The sequence below is a fragment of the Oreochromis niloticus genome, linkage group LG18 (assembly GCF_001858045.2).
Source record: "Oreochromis niloticus isolate F11D_XX linkage group LG18, O_niloticus_UMD_NMBU, whole genome shotgun sequence".
NCBI lineage: Eukaryota > Metazoa > Chordata > Actinopteri > Cichliformes > Cichlidae > Oreochromis > Oreochromis niloticus.
In genome coordinates this window covers 9,160,999-9,182,101 of record NC_031982.2, presented here as the reverse complement: position 1 = coordinate 9,182,101, position 21,103 = coordinate 9,160,999, and the positions used below count along the sequence as shown (strand labels likewise).

The 21,103-nt window shown below is 41.0% G+C and overlaps 1 protein-coding gene across 3 annotated transcripts in view; it reads left to right on the top strand.

Annotated features, from left to right (window-relative positions):
• The window catches only part of LOC100712136 (low-density lipoprotein receptor-related protein 8), a 79,541-nt gene extending 60,494 nt beyond the window's left edge, over positions 1-19,047 (top strand). Inside the window, exons 8-18 of one of the 3 annotated variants that reach the window (XM_025900463.1) lie at positions 457-576; positions 1,117-1,242; positions 4,564-4,735; positions 6,436-6,663; positions 8,376-8,494; positions 8,945-9,084; positions 11,882-12,023; positions 12,760-12,912; positions 14,058-14,327; positions 15,161-15,229; positions 17,732-19,047. In XM_025900463.1, coding sequence (XP_025756248.1) covers positions 457-576; positions 1,117-1,242; positions 4,564-4,735; positions 6,436-6,663; positions 8,376-8,494; positions 8,945-9,084; positions 11,882-12,023; positions 12,760-12,912; positions 14,058-14,327; positions 15,161-15,229; positions 17,732-18,072 — 1,880 coding nt within the window. In that variant the 3' untranslated portion in view covers positions 18,073-19,047. Of the gene's footprint in view, positions 1-456; positions 577-1,116; positions 1,243-4,563; positions 4,736-6,435; positions 6,664-8,375; positions 8,495-8,944; positions 9,085-11,881; positions 12,024-12,759; positions 12,913-14,054; positions 14,328-15,160; positions 15,230-17,731 lie in introns of all 3 variants that reach the window. The other 2 variants (XM_005458056.4, XM_005458054.4) reach the window with 2 other exon arrangements.
• The last annotated feature ends 2,056 nt before the right edge of the window (positions 19,048-21,103 follow it).

The following is a 21,103-nucleotide window of genomic DNA, read 5'->3' as shown; positions in this document are numbered from 1 at the left end:
CTGTTTAATTTAGATGTGCTCCCTCCCTCCTGTGATAGACCCTTGTGGGACATCTTAAAATCCCAGTTCACAGCTTTAATCCCCTCTTCACACATATTTCACATCCCTGCAGATGGACCTGATTCTCAAGCTTTACAAGCCTGCCGTGTGTGATGCCTGCGTGTCGCTTTGATTCCTCTTCTGCTTTTGAGAACATCTGATAAGAATTCAAAAAAGATGGAAAAGAGTCGAGTACAGAAGCCGAGATATCATAGAGATTACTGCGATATTCTCCACCCGTGTGCCACACATACATATTTATCTTTTAAAAACATGACAAGTCATTATGCTACAGGGTAATAGTTGAGCAGGAAAAGTCTTTTCCTAAATGAGATGAGTAACTATGACCTACTGCCTGACCTTCCTCTTAAATGAACGGCTGCTTTTGACACCTGTCTCCTTTTCTTTGTCTTCCAGGACTGAATGAGTGTATGATCAATAATGGCGGGTGCTCCCATGTCTGCATGGACCGACCAATTGGCTTTGAGTGTCAGTGCCCTACCGGCTACCGGCTGCTAGACAAAAAGACTTGTGGAGGTAAATAGAGAAATATAAAGTGTTTTTCAGACCACACAGAAACCGAGTGGTCGGCTGGCTGCTGACCAAGCCAGTATAAATCTGTTTGTGCATTTGCGTAGTGTACCGCTTTGGGCAGCTTGCAGCTCTCTAGCTGTCTATCTCTGTTCCCTGCCCATCGCTCCCACAGGGGAAGTTGTGCAGTCTTGCTCCTGTCACACATGCCTATAGTATGTCCTTCACACCCTTCCTATCATTTTAGCAGCTCGCCATCACACCCAGAGAAGAATCAGGTCAAAAGACGTCAGCAGGGATCCACCCTGCCTCCCTCTTGACTCCTTTCTTCCCTAAAACTGCAAAAATTCCAGCCATAAAATGTGGATTTTTACCTCCCTGTTGTAGCTGTCATGTCATTGAAAAGAATTTCTATATTTACATTTCCTGAATTTAGTTTCCACTCTCATCTGTCACAGCTCACAAGGGAGTATTAGTGATTTGCTGTCACTGTCTGACTGGCTGTTTTTGTCTCTCAGCTGATTGATAATCCTCTCATCCCTGTAGATATTGATGAGTGTGAGAACCCGGATGCCTGTAGCCAGATCTGCATAAACTACAAAGGGGATTTTAAATGCGAGTGCTACGAAGGATACGAGATGGACCCGGTCACTAAGACCTGCAAAGCAGAAGGTGAGTCACAGTAAGAAAAGAGGAATTAAGTTAACCATGTCTATTTGAGATTGAACATGTGGAAGAGCCAAAACGAGAGATGTCTTAAACCTGTTTTGCACATTTTCTCAGATACTAACATCCCTCAACACTGCACCGCACTCTCTTCTGTACTACATTGTTAACCCCTCCTCTTGCCATAACCAGGAAACATCTTTTAACTGTTATATTCTTATTATTTCTCTGCACGTGTTTGTGCACTTGACATAAAACAAACATCACATCACCAAGGCAACCGCTCTGTTTTTCTCAGACCGAATTTGTCCTCTGGGTCCTGTCCCATTAGACCGCTTCACGAGTGACAGACTGATGTTTAGCGATGCTGAACACTTATAATTAGGTATAGCAACTCTTCAGGGGTACCTGGCTGAGTCACGGTGGAGGCTAATTACACCAATTTAATCCAGCCTCCCGCTCAGCTTGTTGATAACAGTTGTTTGACTAGTGGAGAACAAAGTGGACCGCTAAGAAGCCAGCTGATGTCTTTTGACCTCCAACTATGGCTCAAAGCTGTTAGCAAGAGGATTGCATGCAGAGGCCATTTTATGTTTACACTTCATTTCCCTGCAGAGTTTTATTATTTAATTGGCAGCAAAGAGCCAGTCAAATGAAATGTGTTGATTCTGTCCCTGTGGCTGTCAAATGCTGCTATTTAATTTTCCTCAATTAAGCTAAGCTAATATCAAAGCTCAGCATTTGCATGTGTGTGTTTGTGTGTGTGTCGTGTCTGCCCACTTGCCTCTGTTAACGCTTGTGTACTTTTCTCTGCATGGCTGCCCAGTGCGTTAGCTATCAGTTTATCATGGCCATGAGAGAAGTGTTTCTGGCTGTGTGTCAGAAGCCAAATTGCAGCAAATGCAGCAGTTGAGTCGCTTGGTTTTGAGGCAATGAAAATGACTTCTGACTGTGACAGCCCATGAACCCAGCAGGGGAGAATTTTCCCCTTTAGAGGGGTTGGAAATGCTGTCATTGTAATGGCCAGTTTTTTGAGAACGCTTGGTCCTAAACGTCACTGTCATGATTCAGAGTTTAGGCTGGAAGACGGAGGAAAGGGCAAAAAGAGAAGACGTGCGGGACTGCGATACTACAATGAGGCTACAACACAGACTGTCAAAAGGGAAAGTGAGGCAAGCGAGCCATTAATGAGAGAATTTCATATCTGCCCCAAGAGATAACTGCCTGCAGCTGCCATCCTATTACCATGCAGTGTCACAAAGAGATTGGCTCAGTATAGATGTTACTAGACAAAGGTGGGCTTTGGTTATAGCCCGGCAGATAAAACCGTCCCTACAGGCGCATTCTGTTAGTCTTTTTTACCCACTCGACTTTTCCTGGCCAGAATTATGAGGAAATAGTTTAAGACCTCTGTTTATATATGGTTCTGATTAAAGTGCATTATGGGTGACCTTATCCAAAACAGACAGCTCTAAAAATAGGTGTGAAAAGAAACAGGGACACTCTCAGAGGAAGTGCTAAAGCAGTGCATGATAGCTAATAACAAATTTACCAATCACAGTGTGTACCTCAGATGAAAGCAAGAAATCTTTTATCTCCTTGAATAACAAAATTATTTCATAGTGTCCTGCGAGAGTTCTCCACATAGCGGGCTATATTAATACATTCCAGAGGACAGGTGAATTGTACATTCATTTTCACCAGCACATCTTGTTCTAGTAATTTGCTTTCTGACTAAAGACTCGACTAATCAGGCTCAGCTGTGATTTGTGTTTGGTCCTGATTAGCATGGTAGCAGGGTACACTAAGATGGTGAGCATTAAATATTACACCTGCATAGCTTCACCAGCACCACACACTCCAACCACTCAAACATATATATTAAATTGCAAACATTTTCATTTATCTAATGGACTCATTGCCTTTGTTGTGCTTATCAGTTGTGCTTACACGAATAGCCAAACCCCAAAGGCCCATTCTGAGCAACCTTAATGAAATTAACATCTAGCTTGAAGTCTGACCAACTGCTGACATCTCTGTAGACATTTTTTTGTCTAGTTAGTAGCAGTCACACTTTCTGTGCTGATGAAATCAAATAACCCTGGGAATAGAAAATGTAATAACTAGTGATTACATTAAATGCTTTGAGATGTATTCCAGATAAGATCTGCATCTCTGCTGTGCATGTAATAAATATTTATATAAAATGCAGGTGTACACTGCTGGCATTTGGAAGTAAAGCCTATTATTATTCTGTTGCATATGGGTTAAAATTCACTGAGCAGCAGATTGTTATTTTTCTATATTTGCAGGCCTGGAAAAGGTAAGAAAATCTCTTATTCAGATGAGTGTATGTTTGCTCATGTCTGTTTTGTTCCATTGCCGGTGCAAAAGCCGTCAGCTTGCTGTTTAAAGAGGTGCAGCCAGATCCAAAGGTAACTCTGATCTATATTTGCAAGGCAAAGATAATAAGGAGCGTACAACTTAATGATGCATACAGACACACTGATCAATACACCAACTATTCAGCTGTTTTTAATGAACAATTATTGTCCCTTCACTCTTGTTAGAAGAGGATATTGAGTAGTATCATGCAAACTTGATGCTGTTTATCTTTGTGAAAAAAGATTATATTTAGAGTATTGACTTTAGTCTCTCCAGCATCGCATTATGTTCCAGTGCTTTTAACACTGCGGTGAAGCCTGATTGTTATTACTGTAGAGCAATGTCTAAATCATTCCCTGACATGCAGCATTTCCCATCTGGGTCAGCGGTTCTCAAGTCCAACACGCTTGCATTTTGATGCTGTGCTGAACACACTGTCCAGCTTATTGTTGTTTTATTGTTGTCTTCTTCTTCTTCACATCTTTTCCCTGTGTGGGTTAAATTATTGACACAAGAGCACAGCCACTGCTTCTTCCAGTCCAGACGATGTACTTTTCCCACTGGATAAAGGTTAAGTTGATTTAAAGCAGTGCACTTGCTGTCTAATCTGAAGCATATTAATGTTGATGTGTGCATAGATGATCTGTGGAGCACCAGGACGAGAGCAGTTTTCTAATAAGATATACCCGCTTTGGCCCCTCTTCTCGCCTAAACTGTCAAAGCTGATTTGCTTGAGCATTACTGAAGCAAATCCCAACTCTAATGTATTCCTTCCACCTACAATGTATTCATCCTCATAAGCCCATTTTAGAAATTGCCTCCTATTGAGAAGTTGAACTTTATATTTTGCTGATCCATATTCTGACCCTGACTCCGGGCCTGTGTTGTTTGTGCCTGCTTGCACAAAAACACACCCTGAAATGTTCGTTTCTTCGCTTGCAGGTAAAAGCCCTTACCTACTGTTCACCAACCGACATGAGATCCGACGCATTGACTTAGTGAAGAGGGACTACAGTCAGGTGGTATCCACACAGAAGAACGCTGTGGCTCTGGATCTGGATGTGGCAAACAACCGTGTTTTCTGGTGTGATCGATTTCACCGGAAAATCTACAGGTAAAAAAGAGTGGGGACGTTTTGAGTTTCTAAATCTTTGAATGCTTTGTGAAAAACAATTTGTGTATTTAGTTTGTTTTTTTTCACACAGAAGTCATTAAGTGGCAGACAAACTGCAGCATAAACAATAGATTCTACACAGCTTGGATATGACAAATGTTTATTAATCTTCTAAGCAATTTTTACATTTTTCACTATGCCTCATTTAATCAAAACGCCTGCATTGTCAGCGACTAGATAAATATATCTGAAATATGAAGACGTACCAGAGCCATTATAAGAAAGAGACATGGCGCTGAACAAAGCCAGTGATGCAAGGAACATTTTCTGGGGAGAAGAACTTTTTGACAAAGTTTTGTGTCAAAGTCTTTAAAAGGTTTTTATCAGATTTGACTGGTAATTCTTTACATGCAATTTATATGTCTGCACAACCTTTGAAATGAAAGGTAATCAAGCTTTGAAATAACTGCCTAAAAACAGCTTCTTCAGAATGCCTCGCATGCTTCTGGAAGGATTTTGACTTGATTTTTTTCTGCTAAAAATCTATATTTCTAAATATGAACCACTCAAAATTTTACTTTCATCTATTTGCACTCCACCTGTGGTTTTCAAATGTCTGATTTTTAAAAGAACTGTGCTTTAATTAGATTTTGATACACGATTTCACAAATCCTGCACTGTTGCACACTGATGAAATTTCCCTGTATGTGATGTAGTTAGAATCTTCTCCTTTATGCTTTTGATGTTTTTTGGGTTCAATCAGCTTAGCCGATGGCTCAGACTTGCTATTATTTTAGATGAATTCCACCCTTCCTTTTGTTATCCCAACTACGTTTTCTCCCCAGAGTGTCTTCTAATTGGAGCACTGTGTTCTCTTTATAAAATTGATGTTAAGAGGAAAAAAATCTCTGGGGAAACTAAAATTGAAATTCCTGTTTGGGAGCACAGCTCCCTTGCCCTCGCCTCACACCTCTGCTGGGGGTCAAATCATTAGTGAGCAGGGCAAACCCTGAGTGAGGCCTTGTCTATTCTGATAAGTGGTCCATCTAAGAAGGATGCTAACCCCAGGATGAACCTGCTCAGCACACTGCCCAAGGCTGTAGCTCCCATATCAGCCCCATTCTTTGTTCTGCAGTCTCTTCACTTCAGAGGGAGAATGGAGAATTGCTCTTTGTCATATATTATCTGTTGGGGTGTGTCCCGTTTGTGTTATTATCACTTTATGTCCGCTTATATTTTGTCAAATGAATGTGCCAAAAGACTTAACTTGCATAACAAAGACAAACATGCAAGCTATATAACTGTGTCATACATTTATTGATTGATTGATTGCTAATGCTAGATTTACTGTTGTGATTGGAGTTTTTCTTCTTCAGTTAGAGTTTAAATCAGTACTAAATTATTTTTTAAACAAGCAGGTAAAATCCTTTGGCTCTGAGTGCAGTCACTAAAAATCAATATTTTATAGTAATAAATCTTCTGGTAGGGTGCCACATGATAAGACGGATTGTGTATTCAGCCTCATTATCACAAAATAGTGCCCTGCAGGCAGCCAACCAGGCTCTACCTCACAATCTTTCTTTACATCGATTTTGTAATAATGGCTGGTTTGATGTAGATTATCCCTTACATATTCTCATCCCCTCAAAACTCTCCCTCATTCTCTCCTCCCGCATTCCCTCCGCCTGCTCCACCCGCAGTGCCTTCATCCACGAGGCCAGTGACCCCTCCCAGCAGGTGCCACTGGTAGAATCATCTCTGCAGACCCCTGTAGGACTGGCTGTGGACTGGCTCCAACACAACCTGTACTGGACCGACTCAGGGGACAAATCCATCTCCGTGGCCTCAGTGGACGGCACCAAAAGACGTGTCCTCGTCAGCACTGACCTGAGCGAACCCCGAGCCATAGCACTGGATCCCCACCATGGGTAAGGAAGTGGAGATGTATGCATACAACACCAGACATCTGCACTGTTAGTACCAAGTATTAAAGAAACTGAAAGACAAGATCCATAATTATCACAGCTTATGCATTTTAAAAAAGTATGCTAATTGCTGAGCTTCATGCTGTGAATTTACATAACACTTAGCATATCAGCACATAATAGGGTCGCACTGAGTTCACATAGGATGCCCTCCAATCTAGTTCTAGACTATACTTTTTGTCCTCTTTCATAATTTTAGACATGATGGTGACGTTAACCTTAAACAGACGTCTAATGATAAATATTCAGTATGAGAACACTTGTTGTATATGAGAATCCAGAGTGTCAAGACTCTGACCCATTTAACATCCTGATATGATAGTTTTTGACAGCCTGAGGAGCTTTATGAAATGGTGCCAGGGTGTGATTCTGCATCTTTTGTGTTCTGGTGATCCCAATGCAGATTAAAAAAAATCAGCGACAAAGTAAACATAAATAGACACACAAAGGGGCTTCGGTGAGGCAGGCACACACACATCACAGGAATGCTTTACACTGAATACCAGTTTGGACAAAATTGTCTTAATGTCGGTAATAAACATTTACATAGAAATGAAAGTAAATTACTGTGTCTTCACTGCTTTGATTGCTCACTCATATTGCCCAATAACCATTCAAAGTGTGCTGAAGTCATACCAGATAACAGCTTTTAAATTTGGTGGTTAACAATGTTGGGATTTGGTTTAAGCTCAATGTAAATCACAGCCATGGCAATCCAAATGAAAGCAGAGTCCTCACAGACCTTAATGGTGTAAGCGATTACAGCCACACGGGTAAATGTAATGCTCAGCTTCTAGTCATGACAAAATGGTCCTGTTTGTCCTGCAGACCAAGGTGAGGGATCTAATAACCATATTTTCAAACCGCAATCACATACTCCATCAGCGAGGACAAAGGCTGCAAACAGTAATGCTGTCAACTTGTCAAAGAGGTCAATGCTTGAATTTTAAAAAAGCCTGGAAGCATGAAAGCCCATGCTGTAGCTGCTAAAATCCTAATATGCTGTGAGCTGGTATAAGAGCTTAAATTAGAGCATATGGGAGATGGTGGAATATTTGTACGAGACATAACACTAATATTGGTGGTCTTTTGACTTGTATTGTAGTTTTGTGGTGCTGAAAGGACAGCTCCGAAATGTTCACTTGTCAGAGATCTTTTACAAGAATTCCCTACAGCACTCTTTGTTGTAGAAATGTCTCTCTTTCTCTGCCCTTTTCTTCAAAAAAAATCACTTCCACAAATCTTGGATGGCATTACCTTTGCTTTGGCATAGCTTGTAGTGGGGAAAAAAGACATTTGTGTGCCCCAGTTTTGCACTCTTATGTATATCTGATTGTTTTAGGCTGCATATTGCTTATGCAACTTTAAGCAGCTTTTTTTTCATCTTTCCAGGACAAATATTTTGGTACAGCTCTGATATTGTTATTATTATTATTGCTATTCTTATTATTCGGTTAGTAAAGGAGCCTACTTATGCTGGGTAGAACTGAAACAGCAAAGTAAAAAAAAGCAAAAGAGGAGAGCTAAATTAAAGTAGTGGACAGTGACAGTGATGGTTTACTGCCGAACCACTTAGCAGAACAATGCCGTGGGACTAATAACTGCTAAAACCCTAACTGGATAATAACACAATGACTTTGGTGTCTTTGTTCCAGCTTTATGTACTGGTCAGACTGGGGCACGCGAGCCAAAATAGAGAAGGCCGGTATGAATGGAGTGGACCGACAGGTGCTGGTGGCTGATAACATTGAGTGGCCCAACGGCATCACACTGGGTGAGGGGAGAACAGCTGTTCTTCATTATACCATACACAGTGCTATATTTAACCCTTTTTCCTCAACAGCTGTTGTGAATGTGCCTGAAGCACAGACCTGAAAAGGAGCCGATGCATTCAATCAGCTCATTTTTGATAAAAGGTCAAATGTAATTGAAATAGCACAAGTTAATGTTTAACGATAATGGCAAGAAGTAGTTTAACAAAGTTATCATGGCCGCTTCGGAATGATATTTAAAATGTTTCAGATGTTATAGATCAACACAGTAAAACTTGCTGTTGTGTAATGGTGAGAATCTGACATTTCTAACGTAATCGATATCACCTAAAGGGATTTGCTGGTCAGAGTGCGAGAGTGCTTACCGCAAAGACAATCAATTTCCACTCAGCTCGGGAAATTCCTATCTGCATGTTTGTGTGTTTGTCTGTGTGCGTGTTTGCACTCCGCAGATGTGGCCAACCGCCGTCTGTACTGGGTGGATTCCAAACTGCACCTCATAGCCAGCGTGGACCTGAACGGAGCTCACCGCAGGACGCATATGTCGTCCGCGGAGAGACTGGGGCACCCGTACGCCCTGGCTGTTTTTGAGGTTTGTGTTTACCCCTTTTATTCCATCGCCTCATTTTGTAGAACTCAGCATAGATTTTCAGGGATTTTGGGCAGTTGTCCATGATATCACCCAGCCTCCCACATCTCATCATATCTACATCTCTCTCATTAGCCTCAATGGGGGCCTGCAGAGGCACAGGGAGCCCAAATGTAATGACTGTTGAATTCAATTTATTTCATGCTCAATCGGTGGGTGTCCTTGTGTGTGTTCTGCTTGTTTTTCCCTCATGGGACTGATTGGTTGAGCATACTAAACAGAAACAGCTAAGAGAAGAGAGCAGTCAAAAGCAACACACACATTTAACACACATACAGACACACACTTGAGCTTTTGGTTGTCAGCCAGTTTCCCTCTGTGCATGTTATGTCAGGGCCTTTAGAAACCTTCAGTTTGGGCTGGTGCCAAGCAGTCCTACACATCCGTGCCAGTGTGCAAACGTGCTTTTGCTTGCAAACTCTTGTTACAGGAACATCCTTTAAAATCAGCCTCCCTAGGGGAGACCACAGGCAGAGGTTTCCTTCAGAAGCAGACCAAACTTACAGCCGTGGATCTTTGAAACTATCCGCTTTGGTGTATATAATATAATTATATTTGTGACCTAGAGAGCAAATAGAGGTGTTATTTTTAAAATGTGCCTGAAGTTGTCCTAAATGTAAAATAAGTTCAGTATAAAAGAATAATGAAGCTTGTAAAGTTCAGTCACTTACTAAATTGGATTATGACTACATTCTGCCACTTCGATGTAATAAATATTTTTATAATATTTTTTTAAAATGTAGAATTGCTCTACATGTTCGCACAGTTTACCATTTAATAAGTGTAGCATAACCTTGAGGATTTTCTCCTGCATTCTGTGCTGTAAGTCCGGCCTGTGCCAGCGCTGTAGAGAGCGCTCAGAGAAATGATGATAAATTCCCTCCGCTGTAATACATAATCGATCGGGACTTCTCTGCTCTCTGCCCTGTTGTGACTACAAGGTGACCTTCTTGTTCAGCAAGTTGGACATACACCAGTTCAGTGTTATTGAGTGGGTCTTGTTGTATCGTACATCACATTACAGTACCATCTCTTTCTGACTCAGTGACTGACTCAACGCAAGCACACACGTACACACTCGAGTGTAGTGAGGCCTATTGTCTCGGCGCATGCCTGTGGTTTCTAAGGCAACTGTAAAAAACATGTCAGTTCCTATCTAAGACTCTTTTTTTAAAACTGTTGATGAGGTTAACTAGGGAAAGAAAACAAAAAGTTTATTAATAAAAAACAAGCAGGGTTAAAACTTTAGCCTGTGCTGCTGTATTGTGATCTATATTAAATGGGTTTTAATTATTTAAAGCCTCGTGCTGCTGTGAGCCAGAAAATACATCCCAGAAGGTTGCAACGTTTTAAAAATCAAATAATTGATTTGATTTTCTTATATAAAAAGGCATCATTGTTTATTGTTGCACTGCTGCTCCATGAATAGCAACCTCCTATTTACAATTAAACTCCTTTGCATTTCCTCCATCATCTTAATGATCACATTAAAAGCCAATCAAACATGCTCGCTCTTCTGCAGAAGCTAATGGGTTAGACGGTGTCTGTCAACAGATACTTCCAAGTGCATATTTCCCTTGCCCTAATTTTCTCTTTATTTCTTCTTCTGAAATAAGTTGGACTGGTATCATCAGACAAGTACTGACAGCATTTAACCATCCAGAGTGACAAGCTAAGGGCAGCTTGTCTCCTTTTTCCTGGTCACTTTTTCTTTTCAGACCCCTTTTCATGATATAGTCACACTAACTGTACAACCAAAACTATTAGGAGTGTGTGTGCCTTTGAAATGCTTGCTTCGAAGACAGGGACCAGGTCTGGGGCCAATTTGAATGTGAAAAGTCTGCAACAGTAGGAGACATCTGACCCCCCCTAAGGGTGTCTTATCTGACTCCCTTTGCAAGCGGTGTGCATGACTGTTTACATAAACCTAATGACGACAACGAAAGCTACACACTGAAAATCAAGAGGAAGAGAGAAAAGCCTAAACAATTAAATATAATGCTAAATAATTAATGCTGTTAGTCCAACCTGAACTGTGGAAGAGAAACACTTGGGTCACTGGATTTCCACTAGTGTCACATTATTTCTTTTGTTTACGTTAATGTTTAACATTAGTTGCCTTAGATAGGAGAGCAGCCTGGTGTGTCCAGCTCTGCTAGCTGTGATGTTAGCACGCTCACTGTCAGAATCGTGACAACAACAGTTGACTTGTTGACGTAACTTGAAGGGGCCCCTTTTGAATTTTTGCCTTGGACTCCAACAGACTCTAGAAACACCACTGATTACATTCAGTCTGTTTTGTAAATTGGTAGAAGTCGCAAATCCGTTGGTGTCTGTTGCAAATCCGTTCCATCTCCATACACAGAAATTAACATCAAACAGAAATCACGTTAACTGCTTACATTCAGAGTCCAAGGAAAACCTCACAGATTTTAAACAGAATTGTTGCTGCATGACGTTGTTGTTGCAGGATGGTGATTTAACTGCAGCGCAAATTCTGCAGTTTATTTCTGATACAACACTCTGACTTCAGGGATCTGACGACACGGTTCACCAATCAGATACCAGTGTTAAAATAACAAACTGTGTTCTTCACTCTGAGGACTCTGTGACTTTTGTTTGTAAGGCACCATCAGGTTCAACTGAAGCATCGCTTGCCAAACTTGTAAAATAAAATTCAAACTTCACACGACTCTAACAAACTAGTTCTGACCTGTTGTGTTTTTCTCCTGTGTCTTAGGATCGTATTTACTGGACAGACAGAGACAAAGCAGCAGTCTTCATGGCCAACAGGCTGACTGGAGAAGACATCCATGCCCTTGCTGAAAACCTTAATGACCCCCATGACATTGTGGTCTTCCACCAGCTTCGACAGCCACAAGGTGTGTGTTTGTAGAGTGTGATTGAGGCACTTGCATGTGTCTTTAGGCATTTCCAACAACAGTTTCATCCCCTGCCTTTGATTATGTGAGCTGAGTTTCACCTCTTCTGCATGTCCATATCATCCTAGGCGCATGTATAAGTAATAGTGAGCCCTGTGATTGTAGTAGAGCGAGTAAAGCACTGGGAGCAGCCGTACATTCACGCGTGTGTTCAAACTCTTCCTTCAACTCAGTTTCCTCTAATGGGACAATCCAGATCCAAACTGAACTGAACAGAGCACTTAATCATGAATGTGATATGTGTGTGTTTTCCTTGCATGTCACTTTCCATATCTGTCTCCGTCATTCTCTCTTACTTTCCAGTGCATTCTCTGTGCCCATTTATATTTTATCTTTCACTGAATTTCATCACCATTTTTTCCAGTTTGATCTTCGTACACCTTTGTCATTTCTTTTGTTAAGAAATGAGACTCTGGGATGAACACAGTGGACATGTACAACTGGTCACATTTCAGATTTTATTCTTTGCATGTTTCTGGAACCTTTGTTTACATAAAGTAATTAACTTTGTTTAAAGGGAATTCAGCAGTGCCCACAGTGGGGAACAATAAAGTACAACGACTGTGCCTTCCCGGCTGTGTTATCTCCTCACATTGCATTAATGTTAATCTTATTTATATAACCACAGCCGTGTAATTCTCCCTGTCTCCGTCTTTCTTTCTCTTACTGTCTCCAGGCCCAGACAGCTGTAATCTGGGCAGCGTAGCCAATGGAGGTTGTGAGTACTTGTGTCTTAAGGCTCCACAGATCACTGAACACTCCCCCAAATACACCTGCGCCTGCCCCGATGGACAGGACCTGGGGCCTGACATGAGAGGCTGTGTGCCAGGTGAGGCTGGCTATGGGTGGTAATGGAGTGTTTAATGATCAGTAACACCTAAAGGGGCTTTTTGGATGCTGTGTTTACTGTGGAGATAATTGGATTCTGCTTCTCATGAGGAATGCACCAGTATGTTTTTATCAGCAAACTTTTATATGCACCTATATCTTTATTAACATTTTAAAAAACATCAACAATACAACAAATTAAAATAAAACAAACAAAAAACAGGTTTTCTTATCGTACATCGTACACCCATATCCAAACAACCTGTTTTTAAGCATAAAACCAATGATCTTTTGCTGTTGTTTATCTGTCCTTCCTTCCACAATTCACAAGAATCACAGCTCCTGCTACATTACACACAGTGTGAGGGTGAAGACTTAAAGTTCAAGGTCACATTTACGTCCAACATCCGTGAATTGTTATGGATCGTGAGCCTAATGAGCTACAGCGATATCGAGGTTCTGCTTTAGAAAAAAGTGCAAATAAATAAATAACCAAAATATTTAAATGTAAGCAATAAATCTGTAAAATGACAGAAAAAAATATTTTTTGTTCATTAACCAAATGGGGTTTTTTTGGTATATTTATAGTACATTTTTCTTACAGTAAATGTTTATATTCGATAGTAAAAAAAATGGAAGTTTTCTGTCTGTTAACTGTTTAACACAAAGTTAGTTACATAGTTATGTTAGTGTAGTGTGTATGGCAGGTCTTTATTAGTAGGAAAAGCTGTAAAAAGTATGAAAATAAAGGTAAAAGTGCAAAATTTATGCCCCCTTAACATTTTCCAAAGCCATCCACTCGACCCGACTGTGGTCTTTTCTGGGCCAATTCTGGCCAGCGGGCCTTATGTTTGAAATTTCCTAATGTAAATTGATATATGTCACATATACTGTGTTAATAGTAACACAGTATCTATTTGGCTGCTTGTATTTTTTGTTGATTTTATGTTAGGTAAATGTTGATTTTTAGTTTGCTTAATGATTGAATATGTTCTATAAGGGATCTTGCAGCATCGTTCTGTGAAGATTTTAATCATAAAGTGATGACTGTTGTGGTCCTTCCTGTCTTTTTCAAACACTTAAAGACATTTACACTCATTTCTTGAACTGAAGGCTTTCGCTCTGCTATTACTTTGCCTGCAGCAGCGCCAAGAGATGACATGACAGCAACATCTTCACCCCCCACTGAATTTACTCCGGGCACTGGAGCGACTGAGGGAACAGGAGGAGTGTCACAGGCGGATGCAATCCCCCGCTTGACCACAGCTCCATCTGGCTCCCCCGAGCCTCTCACAACCCTCAGCACACTCAAGCCTATGTCCTCGCAGGAATCGAAGGCGTTGGGCTCCCACTCCACTGCCACTACTATGATTCTCTCCACCACACCTGCAGGAGACAGCAGCGTCTCACAACACTGTAAGTAGCCTGTGAATTGTAAATTGTGTTTATCAGTTCTGAGTCTGAAGATAAAAAGATATATGATGATATTTGACAGAAACCATTAGTCTTACATTCAGAATTGAGGATATGTCAGGTGCTCCAAACCTTTGTAATTAACCACCAGGGCACAGTCCTCTGACAAAGCGCCACTTTCACCCGAGCGGCCTCATCTCCTACCAAGTACCACATCTGACGGTTTCATTCATGCTCATAATGTAGCTAACAATCTCACCCTCGCTGTAATGATGGCATTAAAGTGACATATCTACAAGCCCCAGCAACCAGTCATCTGGCTTTAAGAGCAGTAATGGATGGCTGTTTCTCACCTTGAAACTGTCATTGTTCCCGCCATAAATTGAGCTCTGCGTAGGCGGTAGTGTATTGCGTGTCTTTAAGGGAATATGTGCAACTATGAAAGTGTGCATTAATAAGTGTATTAGTAACTATGTTGCATGAAAATGAACGATAGAGTCACAATGGTGTCTAATGGAGCCCAGATGGATGGAGTGTAGAAGGTCAAGGTTGCATTGAGGGGAAATTTGAACTTTTTCCATCTTCTTTCCCCTCATTTCTCTTTGTAACACACTCACATCTGTGCACGCATGATCACCCATTCCCCACCTCTTGGTCTTTATTGCCCCTCTTTTTCCACCACCTCGCCCTTCCTGACTGCACTGCTTATCTTTCACTCTATTACTCACACATTTTTTTTTCCTCCTGCACGCTTTCTCACTTTTATCCTTTCTTGCTCCTCCATCTTTTCCTCCTGTCGCTCTAACACCTCTCACTTGCTTCATCTCTCTCTGCAGCTGGAAGCGAGCATTTCCTCCTGGGTGAGAACCTCACTGTGGCTGTTTTGGGAGTGGTCATCCCCATCGGTAAGTTAGCTGCAGCTCCCCTTGTCTGTTTTTGTCTGTCCATGATAAAGGCCTGCAAGGCTGCTGTCTCAGTGCTGCCTATGGCCAATGTTTGTAGCCCATCCACACTGACCTTGCTGTGGCAAGGCGAGAGAAGCCTGGCCTACAGGTCTCCCCCACTGAGGTTTCTCAGGAGTCATTTTCTGTGTGTCTGACATTGCTGCCACACTGCATTATTCACTTCACACCATGTTGTGTTGGGTTCTGCTACTGCAGGGAATCCGTGTCAGCAGATCTTTTGTCTGAAGTTAGAGTACTTTACTTTCAGTGAAAGTAGTTTATTAATCTAAATGAACAAAATCCTTTTTTTCATTCACATCAGGTTGTATGATGGAGAATTTGAGTCTCACAGTCTGATTTCAGACAAACCCAATTCCAAAAAACATTGAGATGATCAGTAAAATGTAAATAAAACCAATGATGGGAATCTTACAAACCTTTATTTTATTTTCAGTTGAACATAGAAAACATATTAAACGTTTAAAAAGAGAAAACATACAATTTTAAGAAAAATATTAAATATTTTGAATTCAATAGCAGCGACACATCTCAAAAAAGTTAGGACAGGGTCAAGTTTACCACGGTGTACCATCCCCTTTTCTTTTAACTAGCCCGTAAACATCTGGGAACTGAGGAGACCAGCTGTTGGACTTTTGGGAGAGGAATTTTGTCCCATTCTTGTTTGTTATAGAATTCTAGCTGTTCAACAGTCCAGGATCTTCTTTGTTGTAGTTTTCCTTTTTTTAACCTAATTAGTTGCAAAATGTTACGTTTCCAACCTTTTGTTGTCCCCATCCTAACCTTTATTGAAACATCAAATTCAAATATTTTTTCTAACATAGTGAAACGTCTCAGTTTGATATTTTTTTCAGTGTCCTATTGTGAATAAAATATGAGTTCATGAGATTTACACACACATCCAATCGTCTTTTATTTACCATTTTTGGAGTTGGTGTTGTAGATAAAATCATTCTCATTTCTAGGCAAAGACTGGCAAACTTGCCTAGCACACAATAATCTGCTGTTGCCAGGTTTCACTGCTTAATTAAAAACCAAAAAAAAACACACCCATTTGCTCCATGAGTTTGACTCAGACACTGTAATCATCCAGCGTGTTCACAGATATTAGAGGAAGAAGAGGTGATAATTATACCACATAAAAGGTGGTAAGCTGAGTAAAATGCAATTAAAAATGCAATGCTGTGATTTTCCAATCATTAAAATGCAGTTCAGATAATATAAAGGAAAGCATACAAATGATGAGAACTGACAAATCTTGAAATGATGAGAAAGGATGCCAGCAACACATTTTAAAAGTCGCACAGGGACAACAAAAGAGTGAAAAAGCTGTAGAAAAACTTGATAAAGTTAACTGTTAACACGTTAGTAAGATGGCTGGCTTAAAAAAGTAAACATCCCAGAGAGGGCGAGTCTTCGAGAACTAAATATGGGGAGGCGTTCATCAATGGTTAATGACCTGATGATTCATTTAGAAAACAGAGATTAAAGAGAATAGAGTCTTTTATTGGAGCACAGAGACAATATTTAAACAGACTTACTTTATAACAGCCTTACGTCACTGCTTGACTCACTATCTTTATATTCATATAGAATTTATAATGCTTTTAGGATTCGTACTGATATTTTTGGTAAATCCGAGATTATCTCAGTTGCTTTGGTCGACGCACTGGGAAATATCAGTTTATGTAATAGTTGTAAACAGGCCTTTTTAGAGCTTGATCTTGAGTGTAGCTGTGTAATGATGTGCTGGTCTTCTTAAGATTTTTGTTTTTTAAAGGCAAGAAAAACAAGACATCACCTTTAGATAAATCTAAAGGCTGCAGGAAAATGAGCACGCTGTCTGTGTGAGAAATGTTATTGTACACTGTGCATCTACAAAAGGTGCAACACTAATACATAATGCTGAATTAAATGAAGCTGAACAAAAATGAGTGAGCCCGTTAGATCAGATGGACTGTTCTCATTATATACTTAATAAGGGGAACATTCTCTAAAGGGCCCCAAAAATATGATGCCAGTAAAGCACGAAAGCTTTATTGGTGTAATTTAATAAAGCAATATTAAATTAAAATGCTTACTCAAGGACAGATATGCTGTGATGAGTTGCCAGGAGATTGTGCAGTAATGAGTTCAAATTTGTGCTCCCTGAGGATAGTTTAAAGTCAAATTACGCCATTTTGGCCCTTAATGTTGCTCTGTGTTGCTGATTTAGAGTTTGATAAAGAAAACATGTTGGTTGGTGTATGACCCAACTTTGACCCAGCGTTTAGCCCGGCCTCCCACACACAACCTCTGCACCGCAGCCCCCTGCCCTCTCTGTCCCCCCCGCATGCCTGTCCTGCTCCTCTCTGTGCCTGTCATTTCATGCCATGGACTCGTTATGCCTCGTTAACGCTGCCCCCCCTTCCCATGTCCCTGCCGCTGTGTGTTAAACGCATGCAGTTCCTATCGTTGCCACAGTGGTGTTCGGCCTGGTCTGCACCGCGGTCTACCTGGTGTGGCGCAACTGGCGGCGCAACTCCACCAAGAGCATGAACTTCGACAACCCCGTCTACCGCAAAACCACCGGCGAGGGCGAGGAGGACGAGATCCACATCGGACGGACGGACGCCATGGGACACCACGCGCACCACCACCCGTACCCTCAGGGCGTCGGCATGGGAGTCGTGGCAGCGGGAGGGGGCACCTGCCCGCAGTTCATTGCCCTGCCTCTCGGGGGCAGCATGCCAGATCCCGGGACTCACTGGTACACAGAGCAGCCCATGCTCTCCACTGCAAAGTGACCTGCAAACAGGAGGCAACTCCTGGAAAAGATGGCCGCTCAAGGCACACGCACACACAGTGAGGTCAGAGGTGACTTGGACTGAGTTTGCTGAGGGAATGAACAACATATCATCAAGTGTTACATGCAGTCATTCCCAGCCATATCCTATGCCAGTTCCCATTTGAAAACCACCAGTAAGACAAATAGGACTCTTAAAAAATAGTTTCATACCTTTTTTCTGTGAGATGAGTCTCATTTTTCTTCAGTGAACGCTGAGATTTAATCACAGAATTATAATTGTGTGCTAACGTGTTTCTGACTTTGACCTCAGCTGGAATAATGGAGTTAGAGTGGTTCCTCTTTTGCATTGAGTGAGGCTTGTGCTGTGTGTCTTATATTTTGTGACAGGGGCTAGTGAGAGACTCTTTGTCATCCTTGATGTATTAATTTGGGCTTGGTGTTATTCCCGGTGGGCCCGCAGTGCCCTGGGAACGCTATTAGCGAAGGAGGAGCTGTGAAACTGGGACAGCCCGTGCGTTGATGGGACAATCTGTACAGATTCATGTTAGAGCCAATCACATTGTTGTTGCTGGACTTGTCTTGTGTAGGTAACATTTGTGTGGGTTTCTTTGAAGATTTTTTTCCCATTTTGCGATTGATTTTTAAAGGTTACTAACTACATTTTGTGCTTTCTCTCTGGTTCAGAGGAAGGCCTTTCAGGGTGAGTTGTCTAACATTTCAAGGTGTAGTTGAACACAGTTGATTTGAGAGGTTATGTATTTATCTGACCTTCAACACCCCTGAGGTTTAGTTAAAGAGCAGCAGGTTTGCAGACTGAGGGAAGAAAAAAATGAGACAAAGAGTATTCAGCTTGTTTTCTTTGAGCAGGGAGAGTTAGAGGGGAGTGGGTTTTACACAGAAGTTCTGTCTTCATTATTGTGGCTTGTTTAGATGTTAAATGGTTTGAGAAAAGCAATAGGCGGCAGCAATAGGCGGCAGCTTTAGGCAGCTGCGGCGTTATGTGGTTGACAAAATTCCTCGAGTGTTAATAATTTTATTTGATCACCTGCTTTTGACTGTGACAAATGTGCACAGAAATACACATGGGGTGCAGTGATAGCAAATTCACGCTGTTCTCCAGAGGACGGAGACAGTGTGCACTTGCCGAGCGTAAACACAAACAGCATGCATAATTGCTCACCAACTGACAATGCAGCCATTCATTGTTTCAGGCAAGATACACACACGCGCACACTTGCACGCGCGCACACAGTCTCCACTTTCTGCGATGGCCGATATCTGAGTGGACAGTTTTGGATAGCGCCGTGCGGGAGGGCCCGGCCGGTGGCTGCATGTCTAGAAAGACCTGTCATGTGATGTAACCGCAGAAACCGAAAGTCAGGGGGTGATGTAATGAGGGTGATACCAACTTGTCGTGTCAGTAAACATGCTTCATACTGGTCCCCCCCTCCCCACATCTTTAACACATATACGCCACTTACAAACCTTAAAAGTCTAGTTGTGTGTATGTGTGTGTTCATAAATATGCATGTGTGCTAATGTTCATCCCACAGCCATATCTGAACTGTTTTGTATGCTCTTTGTTGCACAACCCTCTTAGAATGCCTTCTGTATTGTGTACTGCATGGAAGAAAACAGTGCGTGGAAACAGGTGTGTTAGTGTGTATGTGAGCGAGTGTGTGACCGTGGAAGAGCTGCGAGGGTGCTTTTTGATTCATTGGTTTGTAAATATGTTTTCATAAAGTTTTTGATAATGTATTATATAATTATGTAAAAGAGAAGCTGTACATAAGATTTTAGATAAAGTGTTGACAGGTATATTAATTTATTTGTATAAAGGAGAGCACTGCATTCCCTGATTGTAAAAAAAATCCAAATGACCCACCAAAGTGGTTTGTGTTGTTTCTTGCTGTGCATCATTTCGCATCCTCTTTTTTCTGTGCAAAATTTCTTTTGTTGTTAACCCTCCCAAAACGTGGAGACCCTTCCCCCAAAACACCCGCATCTTTGCAACATTTCCCAACCTCGGTGTCGATGAGATGATTGAGTTTTGTTTATTTGTGCCTTTTTTTTGTTTGTTTTTTTAATTCTTGCGTTTCCATGAAATAGACAGGGATCAGCCATCTACTGTACATGCAATGATGAACTGTGTTAAGACCAAACTGATTCCACTTTTTTGATTTCCTGTACTGGATTACTTTTGAATATCTCTATATATTGATATATAAAATATGATTGAAAACAGCCTGTGCTGTTGTATTTATTATTTCCTTTTGCAACACTTTTTTACCATTAAGGAGTTTTCGAACAAGCTGGGTTGCAAAATGAGTTGCTTTAGAGCTGCACAGCGTGATGCTTTTATATCTGCAACAGCTCAAATGCATGCGATCCAAAAAGTGACACAACAAGTCTATTCCATAAGCCAGTAGGTCCCTACTTTGAAGAATATATTAATGTATAAATTCATGTGATGTAGTTTTAATTATGCCAGTTTTAATTGCTTTTGCATTAACTGCCCTACATTTACAAAACATGTTTTTCAGTTGAATCTTTAATGCATTCAGTTAAATAGCTCTGATTGAGCATTTTAGGTTTAGCTAGATTAGCAAGCACCTCAGTTCTCTAGCAATCTCTGGAAGCTGGCAGCAGTCATTTCAATTACAGTGGTGGAAATAATTACTTAATCCCCAGGTGAATTTGTAAGTTTGCGGCCTCTAATTTTTATAATAGTTTCATTTTAGTGGAGAAAGACACAATGTCAAACAAATATTCCAAAAAATAAATAAAAGAACATAAAAATAAAAACACTAACAAGAGGAGTCTTTAAAGAGTTTATAGAGCATGTCTTGGCAAAGCAAATATGTTTGGAACAACAGTGCTCTGATGTCAAAAGCTAACAGACAAGGCAGGTTTAAGACAAAAAGAAAATCCAAAAAACCCCCATTACATAAACAGTATTAATTGGTTTCCATGGCATTGAGTGAAATAAGTATTTGATCCCGTGCAACCTGTGTGTATTTTGTGTCCCA